This window comes from Callorhinchus milii, unplaced genomic scaffold (assembly GCF_018977255.1).
Source record: "Callorhinchus milii isolate IMCB2004 unplaced genomic scaffold, IMCB_Cmil_1.0 Scaffold5, whole genome shotgun sequence".
Taxonomy (NCBI): domain Eukaryota; kingdom Metazoa; phylum Chordata; class Chondrichthyes; order Chimaeriformes; family Callorhinchidae; genus Callorhinchus; species Callorhinchus milii.
Window position 1 is genome coordinate 51,533,289 of NW_024704746.1, and position 14,667 is coordinate 51,547,955.

General features: G+C 51.6%; 2 protein-coding genes across 3 annotated transcripts in view; one reads left to right on the forward strand and one right to left on the reverse strand.

Annotated features, from left to right (window-relative positions):
- Positions 1-3,811: 3,811 nt before the first annotated feature.
- LOC103181877 (ras-related protein Rab-19) lies at positions 3,812-10,854 on the reverse strand. 2 transcript variants are annotated; one of them, XM_007898648.2, is made up of 4 exons: positions 10,714-10,854; positions 7,922-8,102; positions 7,195-7,378; positions 3,812-4,333 (listed from the first exon to the last, which is right to left on the reverse strand). In XM_007898648.2, exons 2-4 carry the CDS (start codon positions 8,099-8,101, stop codon positions 4,068-4,070), a joined length of 630 nt encoding a protein of 209 aa, XP_007896839.1. In that variant the 5' UTR covers position 8,102; positions 10,714-10,854; the 3' UTR covers positions 3,812-4,067. The 2 variants fall into 2 exon arrangements, with proteins under 2 accessions (XP_007896839.1, XP_007896838.1); XM_007898647.2 differs by lacking the exon at positions 10,714-10,854 and having other exon boundaries at positions 7,922-8,303.
- Positions 10,855-11,394: 540 nt separating this feature from the next.
- The window catches only part of slc37a3 (solute carrier family 37 member 3), a 33,386-nt gene continuing 30,113 nt past the window's right edge, over positions 11,395-14,667 (forward strand). Inside the window, exon 1 of the mRNA XM_042335899.1 lies at positions 11,395-11,443. The gene's annotated coding sequence lies outside the window, so the exon portion shown is untranslated. The remainder of the gene's footprint in view (positions 11,444-14,667) is intronic.

Below are 14,667 nucleotides of genomic sequence, written 5' to 3' on the forward strand. Positions count from 1 at the left end.
GGCTGGTGCCTGTAGAAATGATTCCCAGCCGACCGCCCTCCTCCTCCAGCAGAAAAACTGCACCCATTCAGTGTCAGCGCAAACCTGTTTTGCGGGAGGGTTAATTGCGCAATTGTTGCAGGGATAATTCTGAGAGAGACACCTACAAATATTGTGTAATCTGTTATGGTTGTGTTGATTATATTTGACCGTACATGCGGTGAGAGGAAAAGATCTGCAATTTCACTGTACCCTTTCCGTTTTCCTAATGGAATCCCCCATCCATCTTCTTAAATGATGCAGCTGGAGATCCTCCAGTGAATTAAAATAATCCTTACATTTGATATAGCTCCTGGTCACTTCTTCACAGAATATATTGTAAAGTGGATTGACTGTATATTTTGTGGTGGATGAAATGCAGCAGTCGAGGATTGAATGACCAAATTCTAATTTTTTAATTTTTGGAGTGATTATTACCCCCATAAATATGCCAATCGACAGGTTCCTAATTATTGCAAGGTAAGCAGGCATGTAGAGTAAGCTAACTTGCCTAAGGTTTCACTTACCCTGGGAATCGAACCCAAGTCCTCTTTGCTTGCGAACGCATTAACCACTAAGCTATGGGAATTGCCAAAATCTATGAGTTCAATACATGTGTGAAAGTGGGGGAGGGTGGGGAGGCAGAGAGCAATCCCAATACAGCCTGGTTGTAATGGGCATACAAATGTAATTTTCAGTTGAAGCGCTGCACAGGCAAAGAGAAAAAAAGTTTGCCTTATCAATTTGGTATATGTTATCTTCTGGACGCACACAGCGGGGTCCTCACGAGCAGCATGAGGTGGCCAACCAATTCTTTTGGAACTTTATTGTTGAGCAGATTTTCCCAGTTCTTACAAAATGCAATGGGAGTTAAGTTACTCTGATAAAGACAGTTGGGATCTCGGTTGAGCGTCTTCTCTGAAGAATTATGCCCTGTACACCTAGTTGTGCAGTGACTCATGCTGACACCAGGTACAAACCAGGGGAAATTATTCCTTTCTTTCAGTGGGGGGGAAAAAATGATAATACAATGAAATCCACTTTTGTCGGATGACTGTTGATTTGAACAAAAAACCTGGCCCTGATTCATTTGTATTTTTACCGCTTTTAAACATGCCGGTTAATCTCGCCACTGAATGTACTCATTCAAGCTTTAAGCGTGTCCAGCGGCTCTAGGATGGAGATGGGATGCTTCTAATAGTGATTGACAGCAGACTCCAACCAATCACAAGTGGCTGGAGCTGGACTGCCAATCAGTGAGGGGGCAGAGGAACAGGAATAAACCAATGAGGTGATGGAGGAGTCAAATTCTGACTGACTGACTGACAGACAGACAGAGCCACTTGTGACTGGGCGGAGGGTCCATCCATTCACAAGTGGTTCCAAGGCGGTCAATCACCTCAGAGCCGTTGTTAATTGGTCCCCTTCCCATCCAATGCAAACAACAATGGGAGTTGGCAGCCCCGCGCTGCTCCTCTGGAGAGTATTTTAAGCCAAACAAAGCCTGATATATTTTACTGAATTCTGTGAGTGTATTTTAACTTTTAACAACTCCTATGTTAAAATACTTAGTGTCCTGTTTGGTTAATCAACACTGCTTCAAGTGAAACAACATTATTACATGTTATACAGCGCCGCTGCTCTGCTGGATGGGAATGGTATTTCGGTTAATCTTGGATGTTTCTTGAACCGGGCAAAACGGCCGGCCCGAAGTGTCTGGCTTAACCGGCTTCCATAACGCATCAGAAAATTTAATTCAAATACTTTGTTTAAAATATTTAATCCAGTTGCACAATAGAACACAAACACACAAAAAGACATTAGACAGATACATCTTACAGTACAAGACATCCTCCTAAATCAAGCCTTAAAAATAGCTTTAGCAAGACGTAGGCTTTTGTCAACTTCTTCATCTGACGTGTACAAATTTAGCCTCAGCTTCACATCACTCACACTGTTAGGCTCTTGAAAAGAAACGTGTGCATCAATCTGACTTGACTCATGCTCTGTAAGATGCTGCTATAGCTGGAACACAAACACTTGTGGTTCCCGTTTTGTTTCAGCAGCTGCACGTTTTCTGTACCTGATCGAAGAACAACTGTCAGTAATAAGACACTGATTGTTCAGGCAGCATTTGAACATGATATACATTTGGTTTCAGGGATTTCAACTTGCAGCGGAGAGTACTAAAGCGTCAAAATAACAACCAAGTTCTCCAAATGTAGAATTGCAGAGCAGCAAAGAGATGCTCTCTTCAGGTACAGCCATATAACACATTGCAAGGAATGGAAAAGAATCGTAGGAAGCTGGGAAACGTAAACCTGCAAATTCACAGCAGCTGTGTGAGAGGAGAGGCAGGCTGGTGTTTCAGGAGTGAACCTTTGTCAACGCTGAACTGAAAGCTGCCACATATGATGGAGGTAAGTGCACATCAAGCCATAGAAATATTCAGCACAGAAGAGGGCCATTCAGCCCACGTTGGACATTGTTCGAATTGTTAGAATTAGAATTACAAGGGCAATTGCCAGGGTATGGGGACTAAGCAAACAAGATGTGAGAGCTATCGGTGAGGCGCAGTGGGCAAATACTTGGGAAAGAATCCAAGTGAATGGAGAAAACAAGTTAAGTAAGTCAATTCTATCATCTGCTGCTCCTGCTGCTGATGACTTCTGTCCACAATTCCCCTCACCCCCTTTTGATCTGAATGCTCAACCAACTCGTAACGTGTTTCCAACAATCTTCTATCTATATATATATAAAATGACAATGTCTGTGCGCTTCAAGGAGAATTTCAATAACTGATTGACGTGAGACATGACTTATACCTCAACGGAAAGGTCTTGCATCTGGGAGTGATATGGGCATATTTGTTTTCGGGTATCTCCTATTGTTCATGAGTTATTTTCAGTTTGCATTTTTCGCTGCAGTTGCACCTGATGGCTGCTGAGTCAAAGTGACGCTGTGGCATCATGCGTCACAGAGCACGTAGGTATGTACACACGCACTGCAGTTACACCTGGTGGGCGCTGTGGCATCCTGTGTCACAGAGCACGCACATAGCCAAGTGGCAGGAACAAAATAAAGAACACAGATGAAGCTAAGCCGAAGCAACAACAACCAAATTAAATTTTTTAGAGAGCCGAGTCATCCCGCTGAGTCCTCCCACTGGAGTATAGATAAAGATGAAATGTCTGCTGTGTGTGTCTGTGCATCAATCTACAATCCACATTCGATCCTTTGGTTGCAAGCATAGCTGTAACAGGTACAGCTAGTATATTTTCCCTTTGAACCCAAAACACGCTTAAATAATGCCCATGTGAAAGATCTCCTCAACACCTTTTCCATGGCTAATAATAATAAAAATCCTTGCATTTGATATAGTGCCTTATCACATTGTTGAGACGTCTCAAAGAGCTTCACAGAGTATACTATAAAGCGAATTAACTGTACTTTGTGGGCGGATTGCAGCAGTCAGTTGCCTACCAGACAAAATCTCAGAGATTCTGAACCTCAGAACTGTCCTTGCCCCATCCCAGTTTCTGGAGAGCCCTGTGAAACTGGGTGATTTGTGTGGGGGGGGGGGGGGGATTTTTCCTAAGTTTTCCACCTTTTCTCCTCCATGTCCAATGGTTGCCAAGTGGCTTCTCCTGTCTATTTTGATCGCAAGGGGTCAGGACAAGAGACTGTCTTGATCTCTACCTTTGAACCGGAGAACAGGATCCCCAAGTTGACTGTTCCCCTCCCCAAAACATGGGCATTAAAGCTAAATGTAGCCCCCAACTGAGATGAGGGGAAACGGATTTTAATCGAGCTTCCTGTATGCAAGGTTTAGTCTGCACCAAAAGTCGCTTTATGCCACTCCTAAGGGACGTGAAAGCTCTGGATTTCTACCTGCAATAATTGTCTATTTGAATGGTCATGTGATTGTTGATTGCTGGTGAGGAAGTTTCTAACTGGGTTCAATCTGTTGGACTGTTGGCTGGCCCGGCTCCGACATCTGTCCAAGTTCTGTTCAATGTCCTGGAGCACTCACTGGCAGGGAATGCCGTTCAGCAAGAACAGCCGCTTTTCCCATTGGACAGAGGAAGGTTCACAGGCCTGGAGTCCAGGTGGAAGCTGCTTCTGCTGGTCTCACAGGAGATGTGCAGACCATTCCTCGCCATCAGCTCCCGCGTCATCATCAGAAAAGCCTCTTCGATGTTCTGAGATTCCTTGGCCGAGGTCTCCAGCGCTGCCACCAGTCCGAACTTCTCGGCCACAATGCAGGCTTCCTCAAATGGAACCTCCCGCTTATCCTTCAGATCGGCTTTGTTACCTGGACAAGAGTAAACACAATAAAGGGCTTGAATCTAGATTTTGTTTGGAATTGTCTTACATTTCTCATGTTAATGCAATTGATACCTCCAAAAGCCAGCTTTCCAGAGATTCCCTTACAGATTTTGCCCCACCACACCACCCATGGGTTCATCAAACTCAGAAACTCCCTGGGTTAGTGGCTCGTTGCTGATCTTAATTCAGCTCCCTTATTGACGGGCTTAGTAACTTCCCAGGTTCATGGCTCTGTTTGTGATTTTAATTCAACTCTCTCACATTGTTCAATAGTAGAGTGGTTAGCTTGCTCGCCTACAAGCGAGACGACCCACGTTCGATTCCAAGGCGGGGTAAATCCTTGGGCAAGTTTCCTTACTCCACACGCCTCTGGCTACCTAACAGTAAGTAGGAACTCGGTCGTTAGTCGATTGGTGGATCATTTTTCCGGGGGTAATAATCCCTATGCTGCCGTATTCGCCCACAAATACACAGTCAATCCATTTTACAATATATTTCTGTGAAGCATTTTGATGTCTCAACGTGCTAGGGTGCTATATCAAATCAAGGATTATTGTCTGGTTTAGTAACTCCCTGGGTTTGCAGCTGAATCTGTCACTGGTGGTTTTCCAGTTCCCTTGCTCTAGATGAGATCAATGAATATGTCCCAGACCAGTAATAAAACATAGGATCTTCCTAATCTGTGTGGTGCGGGATCACATTTACCATCTGGGACCTGGGAAGCCCAGCCCTGAGTGTGAAAGAGGCTCGTGTGGAGGCTGTCTCTTGGAGGTTGTGATCAAATTCAGCGACAAAACAATTCATTTCTTTCAAACATTTCAGTCCAAGAAATACTTTTGCAACTAAAATGCAAATTCACATTGTGCTCACTTCAGTACACTTGTACTGAAAACTGGAGGTCACAGGAAAGCCTGTCCAAATGCTTAGTACGCACTTGGCACAGTATGGTGTATCGCTGCTCTCAATTTTTTTCCTTGTTTTTGTTGCATCTTTTACAGCCCTGATCAGGATGTTGTCTCCTTTACTTCCTGCCAGATCCCCAGGCACAGGATCTTAAGCACTAATGAGAGGCTCAAATGATCTCAAGCAAATGGATAAATCATTAGCCCGCAAAGATCAAAGTTGACAGTGTAACCTGAACACTCTTTTTTTGGTCAGCTAGATGTCTGCGGAAACCCATCACCATGCTTAAGAATATCCAAAACAAACTGAGAATTCCATGCATCCCACCTACACATGAAAAGAAATTCCAGAGATAGATGTTGAAATATGATGTGCACTCTCTCCCCGGAGGAATGCATCCTGCTTACCCAATTCTAGGCACAGGTTGGCAAGGGGATTTTACACTTTTCTGCCCCCTACACAGTCTGAGCAAGTACAGGTGGGTATGACATGGGAAGACATTGGGGAAGTGGGGAAAAAAGATGTGCACACATGTTCAGAAACATGATCTCAGTTTGAATATTTAATTGGTTAGTTTTTAGTTTTAGTTCATACATTGAACCAAATTCAGGTGTCATTGCACTCTGCATTATGACAAAATAAATTTCTCTAACCATCAGCTTTCTTCTGTCCCATGCTGGGACTGACTAACGCAGGGGGAAGGTTCCAAGGTAACGGATGCTCTCGACACATCACCCTAATTCCTCATTTTGGCTGTCCCAATTTCTGACAGAATGTCGGTCAGACATCAAGTCCTGGATGAGAGCTAACTTTCTTCAGTTGAATGTCAACAAGACCGAGGCTCTCCTGATTGGCGCTGACAGCATCACCATCCAAGAATGCACATTCCACCATACTATGCCAGTCTGGAACCTTGGTGTCTCTTTTGACCCTCAACTATCCTTTCTACCCCACATCCATGCCATAACCCACTCTGCCATCCCCCACCTTGCAACATCGCCCGGCTCTGCCATTGTCTCACACCACAGGCCACCGAAACTCTCATACATGCATCCATAACATCCAGGCTTAACTCTGCAAACTCCCTGCTTGTCGGCCTCCTCAACTCCTCCCTCAATAGGCTGCAGATCATCCAGAACTCTGCAGCCCGTGTCCTCTCCCACACCAGGCTCCGTGACCCTATCTGCCCATCCTCACCCAACTCCACTGGCTTCCCATCACACAGAGGATATAGTTCAAGATCCTTGTCCTACAGTTCAAGATCCTGGTCTTCACCTTCAAAGCCCTCTGTGGCCTTGCTCCCCACTAACTCTGCAACCTCTTAACCCCCTACCAACCTGCCCGCTCCCTCCGCTCAGTGGGCTCCTGCCTGATTCACGTTCCCCTGCCTGCCCACCCCACCATAGGCGGGTGGGCCTTCAGCCACTCTGCCCCCACTCTCTGGAACTCCATCCCACAGTACCTCCGCCTCGTCCCCTTCCTTGTCTCCTTCAAGACCCTCCTCTTCGACCATACCTTTGATCACCCTCCTAACCCCCCACCCCGCCCTCCACCTTCTTCGATCCCGACCCTCAGCTCGGGGCCAAAAGAGTGACGTGCAATGCCTTGAGACATCCTCCCAACATGAAAGGCGCTATAAAATGTAATTTTGTTGTTGTTACCCCCCAATCAACTAACAACTCGGTTCCTACTAACTGCTGGAGAAACAAAGGCGTTTGGAATAAGGAAACTTACCTAATGTTTTGCCCCACCTGGGAATCAAACCCATGTCCTCTCGCTTTCACTAACCACTATGCTACAGGACTAAAATAATAGCCCCAGTCAGGAATCAAACCTTACTGGTTTGGATGACTCACTCCCTTATTAGGCAGAGTCTTCATGGAGCCTGTTGCAATCTCTTTAACCCGTTTAGGATTTTTTTATTTCATACATCCTGAAACCTACCGATGAGCATCTGGACCACATTGGCTGCTCCGTACCGTTGTATCTCGTTGATCCAGTGTGGCACAGAGTTGAAGGAGGTTTGTTTGGTGATATCATAGGCAATGATGGCACCGTGAGCACTTCGGTAATAGCTCTGTGTGATTGTCCTGAAACGCTCCTGTCCAGCCGTGTCCCACACCTGAACCTTAAGAGACAGAGAATTAGTGTTAAAATTTTTGTGTTTTTAACAGATTTTTAATGTTCAACTGAACAGTTTGATGGGACTATGGTTTCACCGAAGGACAGCAACTCAAGCAAGTCTGAGAATCGCCAATACTAACTGGAGTGTCAGCTTAGACTGAGCTCAAATCCCAAAGAGAGCCTTCAACCCACAACCTTCTGACCCAGAGAAGAGAATGCATCCAACTAAACCAGACTGACACTTGTTCACTGGTTGTCAGAAGACATGCAAAACTTAGTGTGACTGATTCAAGGCATTGCAAGAGTTCCCTTTAATATCAGCAAATCACTCCCCGGTTCTTTTTAAGAACTTCAGAGAAATGGCTTCCAAATCAAGACTGAATTTGCGAATTTTCTCCACTGCAGCGCAAAGTTAAATTTTAAGACATAGGATTTCAGTGTGACATAAGACTGTATGGAATTATGTGTCTCTAGAGAGGGTGGGGAGGAGAGGGGGGTGAAAGACAATTGGAAGCGGCAGAGATAGAGAAGCAGCAACTGGCCCCACCTTGACCTTTTTGCCATCGATGTCCAGTGTCTTGACAATGAAGTCGACGCCGATGGTGTTCTGCTGCTTTTCTATGAAGATGCCGGATTTGAAACGATGAACCACACAGGTCTTGCCAATGTTGGAATCACCAATAAGAACTATCTTGAAGAGATAGTCAAACGTTTCATCTGCATTCATACTGCAACCAAACATCATAAGACATGTGAAAATACCACCACGACTCAAATTGCTTCTCCCGCCAGAATCAACTGTAAAACTGTAACCAATTGAAGCCAGTGTGGGCTGCGATCATGTTCACATCAGCATTGAAGACTGTGTTATGATTAAACAGCACACACCAAAAAANCACTCCAAATGATATCATAGTTGGCAAGTGCAGTTTGCAACTTTGCCACACAGAGCAGAAAGGTCACCAGGTGAATCTCAGGTTTGTGCTGGGTTAACAAATTTATAGTACAGGCACCACAACTCCCTTGTCCTGAGACAATGCAGGTCAAAAATTAGCCAGTTTCTGGCTTCAATTTATTATTCCAGAGACCCATAGCTGAAAACTATATTTCAGAGTTAGAGGACTGTGGACGCAAAAAGATTGTAGAGAAATAGCAGAGCAAGACCACACAACATTTTAAAGAAAGTAGAACTGTAAATTCATCCACTGAGGGACAGGCAACCAATGGAGTTGGCAAGGAGAGGACAATGGAGTGCAGAGCGGACTTGAACCAACGAGTTTAGAATTAGTTGGAGTTTTGTAAAGGTAGAGTGAGAGTGTTGAAAACATTGAAGAAATCTCTGGTGAAGATAACAAAAATGAGGATAATGATTTCAAAGCAGTTGTGTGAGGTGTAAAAGAGCAATGTTTTGAAAGTGAAAGAAAACAGTCTGACAAAAGATTGGGTTTTGTATCTCGGGATGAGACTGTGTTTGGCCAGAATTAACCAACCAGGAATATCACAACTCACAAAGGCACAGAGGTACACAATTTCTAGCCAGAGTTGAACAATAATGGCTTCTATCTGGTCGGCATTGAATGTGGAAAGATATGCTTGACAAAGAACAATAATAATCCTTGCATTTGACCTAGCGCCTTTTCACATTGTTGAGGTCTCAAAGCGCTTCACAGAATATATTGTAAAGTGGATAGACTATGTATTTTGTGGGAGAAAAATGGCAGCCAATTGCGCACAGCAATGTCCCATAAACAGTTAGGATTGAGTGACCACATTTTTTGGAGGGGGAGTTATTACCCCGGAAAGTGATCTGCCAGTCGACTGACAACCAGGTTCCTACTGTTAGGTAAACAGAGGCGCGTGGAGTAAGGACACTTGCCTAAGGATTTTCTCCACTGGGAATCGAACACGGGTCCTCTCGCTTGTGAGGTGAGCGAGTTAACCACTATGCTATGGAACAATGTGAGGGAGTTGAATTAAAATCATGAACAGAGCCATGAGTCTGGGAGTTACTGAGCCCAACAATATGAAGGAGCTGAATTAAAATCAGTGTCAAACTTTTCTTTGAGGTCAAAGTCCTTATGTGGGACTTGAGAATATCTTTCTAACCCAGAGGCAAGAGTGCTACCAAATGAGCCAGGTTGACACTTTTTCATCTCAGTCTGAACCTATCTACATCCTTCATTACCATTGCCATACACATAATTTTTGAGTTATTTTTNGAGACAGGTAATTGATGCCATGTCATTTTTGGGAATCTTTACCACAATTCCTACCCTCCAAGGGAGAGAGAAAAAAACAAATCTGTGTTCATGCATGAAGCTTTTGAATTTAAACCTATGGCCATCAGTTGGAATCTCATTGCCCAATGCAGTGTTTTGATTTTATCTACAATAAGTCTGCCTCTTAGCATTTTAAAGATCAGAATTATGTTTCCCCTCAATTGTTTTTTAAAAATAAGATTGATTTCCATTAGCTTTTATCACAGCTTTGAGCTTCAACCCTTCAATATAATTTGCAGTTAGGGAGCCCCAAACTGGACACAGTATTTGAAATGTTGAACAAGAAAATTCTCTTTTTTCAAGAAAACAGGAATCAAATGGTAATATGGTCTGCTGCCCACATACTTACCTGGACCAAACTCCATACCCCCATCTCACCAGTTCTGGCCGGGCTCCACTGGCTCCCCATCACTGAATGGATCGACTTCAAGATCCTCACACTCGTGTTCAAATCCATTCACTCCCTGGCACCTCCCTACCTCTCAGACCTCTTCACTCCCCAATCCTCCGCTCGACTGGCACCGGCCTCCTGCTTGTCCCTCACACCCTCCGCTCCACCATTGGAGGTCGCGCTTTCAGCCACTACGCCCCAAAACTCTGGAACACTCTCCCTCAATCCCTCTGCCTTGCCCACTCTCTCCTTTCTTTCACGTCCTTCCTCTTCGATCGTGCTTTCGGCCACCCCACCACCCCCCACCCACTGTCAATCGCTCTGAGACACTACCATGAGTGGAAGGCACTAAATTAGGGCAAGTTGTTGGTGTAATATAGTGTTTGACTTTTGCAATCAACATTCTTTCCTTATTTTAAACACTTTAAATCTTCACTGTAAAATTAAAGCTTCTCACCATTCTTGTTCTTCAATCTCAAACCGATTCATTGAACTTTGCTTCCTGGGGGTTTCATTAACGTCCTGTACACGTTCACAGAAATATTAATTGAAAAATAATACGCCGATGGTTTATTTCCTCACCTGATCGTCTGCTGCATCTATTCATTTGGGCAGCAAAGTTAGTTTAAATACAATTTTAAAAGTTACAAATACTTGAAGCAAACTTACTTTTCACCATTTGTCTGTGTTATTATTTCTGAAAAGGATTTGCACCGTCTGTGTGTTTCTGTCTCTGTCCTGTGATGCCCCTCTCACCTGCCCCAGTGCACCTGTGCCCACCTGTCTCTCTCACTCTCGTTTCCTGGACGCCTCACTGGCGCGCGGTGCACTCTGGGGATTGTAGTTGGAGCCGGAGGTTCGGGGACAACAACTTCCGCGATGCTTCGCGGTCAACGCATGCGCAACGCAGTGCATCAGTTGTCGGCGTCGGAACAACCGCGGCACCGGCGCGGCCCTTCCTTCCCGTTGTTTGCCTCCTCCCTCCTCACACGGGACACCCCCAACACCCCCCCCGGGGCTGAGCGCGGGGGAGCAGCGCCCTGCAAACCCGGGTGACAGGTTACAGACGATTTTCACCTCAGGGCGCCGCCGCTGGTTGGCCTGTGGGGGCGTCACGTCGCATTCGGCGGCCTTCTGAATGGTGAAGCGGAACCATCAATCACAGCGACCCTAGCAACCGCCCTCCAGTCTCTGACAGCGAGAGAGCGGGCAGCCCGGGGCCAGCGGAGCGGAGAGAGCGGGCAGCCCGGGGCCAGCGGAGCGGAGGGAGCGGGCAGCCCGGGGCCAGCGGAGCGGAGGGAGCGGGCAGCCCGGGGCCAGCGGAGCGGAGGGAGCGGGCAGCCCGGGGCCAGCGGAGCGGAGGGAGCGGGCAGCCCGGGGCCAGAAGACCAAGAGATCGGTGAGTACAGAGATCAGAGATCCCGGGGACAGGCGGTCAGGGAGACGGGGACAGGCGGTCAGGGAGTCCGGGGACAGGCGGTCAGAGAGACGGGGACAGGCGGTCAGGGAGACGGGGACAGGCGGTCAGGGAGTCCGGGGACAACCGGTCAGAGAGCCCAGGGACAGGCGGTCAGGGAGTCCGGGGACAACCGGTCAGAGAGCCCGGGGACAGGCGGTCAGGGAGCCCGGGGACAGGCGGTCAGGGAGCCCGGGGACAGGCGGTCAGAGAGCCCGGGGACAGGCGGTCAGGGAGCCCAGGGACAGGCGCTCAGGGGGACTGGAGAGCAGAGAGCCCAGGGACAGGAGGTCCGAGAGCCCGGGGACAGGCGGTCAGAGAGCCCGGGGACAGGCGTTCAGGGAGCCCGGGGACAGGCGGTCAGAGAGCCCGGGGACAGGAGGTCAGGGAGCCCGGGGACAGGCGGTCAGGGAACCCGGGGACAGGAGAGCAGAGAACCCGGGGACAGGAGGTCAGAGTGCTCGGGTACAGGCGGTCAGGGAGCCCGGGGACAGGAGGTCAGAGATCCCAGGGACAGGCGGTCAGAGATCAGGGAGCCCGGGGACAGGCGGTCAGGGAGCCCGGGGACAGGCGGTCAGGGAGCCCGGGGACAGGCGGTCAGAGAGCCCGGGGACAGGCGGTCAGGGAGCCCGGGGACAGGCGATCAGGGAGCCCGGGGACCGGAGAGCAGAGAGCCCGGGGACAGGCGTGAAGGGAGCCCGGGGACATGCGGTCAGAGAGCCCGGGGACAGGCGTGAAGGGAGCCCGGGGACAGGCGGTCAGAGAGCCCGGGGACAGGAGGTCAGAGAGCCCGGGGACAGGAGGTCAGAGAGCCCGGGGACAGGCGGTCAGAGAGCCCGGGGACAGGAGGTCAGAGAGCCCGGGGACAGGAGGTCAGAGAGCCCGGGGACAGGCGGTCAGAGAGCCCGGGGACAGGCGGTCAGGGAGCCCGGGGACAGGCGTTCAGGGAGCCCGGGGACAGGCGGTCAGGGAGCCCGGGGACAGGCGATCAGGGAGCCCGGGGACCGGAGAGCAGAGAGCCCGGGGACAGGCGTGAAGGGAGCCCGGGGACAGGCGGTCAGAGAGCCCGGGGACAGGCGTGAAGGGAGCCCGGGGACAGGCGGTCAGAGAGCCCGGGGACAGGAGGTCAGAGAGCCCGGGGACAGGAGGTCAGAGAGCCCGGGGACAGGCGGTCAGGGAGCCCGGGGACAGGCGGTCAGGGAGCCCGGGGACAGGCGTTCAGGGAGCCCGGGGACATGCGGTCAGGGAGCCCGGGGACAGGCGGTCAGGGAGCCCGGGGACAGGCGGACAGGGAGCCCGGGGACAGGAGGTCAGAGAGCCCGGGGACAGGAGGTCAGAGTGCCTGGGGACAGGCGGTCAGGGAGTCCGGGGACAGGCGGTCAGAGAGCCCGGGGACAGGCGGTCAGAGAGCTCGGGGACAGGCGGTCAGGGAGCCCGGGGACAGGAGGTCAGAGATCCCAGGGACAGGCGGTCAGAGATCCCGGGGACAGGCGGTCAGGGAGCCCGGGGACAGGCGGTCAGGGAGCCCGGGGACAGGCGGTCAGGGAGCCCAGGGACAGGCGCTCAGGGGGACTGGAGAGCAGAGAGCCCAGGGACAGGAGGTCCGAGAGCCCGGGGACAGGCGGTCAGAGAGCCCGGGGACAGGAGGTCAGAGTGCCCGGGGACAGGCGGTCAGAGTGCCCGGGGACAGGAGAGCAGAGAGCCCGGGATCAGGCGGTCAAAGAGCCCGGGGACAGGCGGTCAGAGTGCCCGGGGACAGGAAAGCAGAGAGCCCGGGGACAGGAGGTCAGAGAGCCTGGGGACAGGAGAGCAGAGAGCCCGGGGACAGGCGGTCAGAGTGCCCGGGGACAGGAGAGCAGAGAGCCCGGGGACAGGAGAGCAGAGAGCCCGGGGACAGGCGGTCAGAGAGCCCGGGGACAGGAGGTCAGAGAGCCCGGGGACAGGCGGTCAGAGAGCCCGGGGACAGGCGGTCAGAGAGCCCGGGGACAGGAGGTCAGAGAGCCCGGGGACAGGAGGTCAGAGTGCCTGGGGACAGGCGGTCAGGGAGTCCGGGGACAGGCGGTCAGAGAGCCCGGGGACAGGCGGTCAGGGAGCCCGGGGACAGGAGAGCAGAGAGCCCGGGGACAGGAGGTCAGAGAGCCCGGGAACAGGCGGTCAGGGAGCCCGGGGACAGGCGGTCAGCGAGCCCGGGGACAGGCGGTCAGAGAGCCCGGGGTCAGGCGGTCCGGGAGCCCGGGGACAGGCGGTCAGAGAGCCCGGGGACAGGAGGTCAGGGAGCCCAGGGACAGGCGGTCAGGGAGCCCGGGGACAGGCGGTCAGGGAGCCCGGGGACAGGCGGTCAGGGAGCCCGGGGACAGGAGGTCAGGGAGCCCGGGGACAGGAGAGCAGAGATCCCGGGGACAGGAGGTCAGAGAGCCCGCGGACAGGCGGTTAGAGAGCCCGGGGACAGGAGGTCAAAGTGCTCGGGTACAGGCGGTCAGGGAGCCCGGGGACAGGCGGTCAGAGATCCCGGGGACAGGCGGTCAGGGAGCCCGGGGACAGGCGGTCAGGGAGCCCGGGGACAGGCGGTCAGGGAGCCCGGGGACAGGCGGTCAGAGAGCCCGGGGACAGGCGGTCAGGGAGCCCAGGGACAGGCGCTCAGGGGGACTGGAGAGCAGAGAGCCCAGGGACAGGAGGTCCGAGAGCCCGGGGACAGGCGGTCAGAGAGCCCGGGGACAGGCGTTCAGGGAGCCCGGGGACAGGCGGTCAGAGAGCCCGGGGACAGGAGGTCAGGGAGCCCGGGGACAGGAGAGCAGAGAACCCGGGGACAGGAGGTCAGAGTGCTCGGGTACAGGCGGTCAGGGAGCCCGGGGACAGGAGGTCAGAGATCCCAGGGACAGGCGGTCAGAGATCAGGGAGCCCGGGGACAGGCGGTCAGGGAGCCCGAGGACAGGCGGTCAGGGAACCCGGGGACAGGCGGTCAGAGAGCCCGGGGACAGGCGGTCAGGGAGCCCGGGGACAGGCGATCAGGGAGCCCGGGGACCGGAGAGCAGAGAGCCCGGGGACAGGCGTGAGGAGCCCGGGGACAGGCGTTCAGGGAGCCCGGGGACAGGCGGTCAGGGAGCCCGGGGACATGCGGTCAGGGAGCCCGGGGACAGGCGGTCAGGGAGCCCGGGGACAGGCGGACA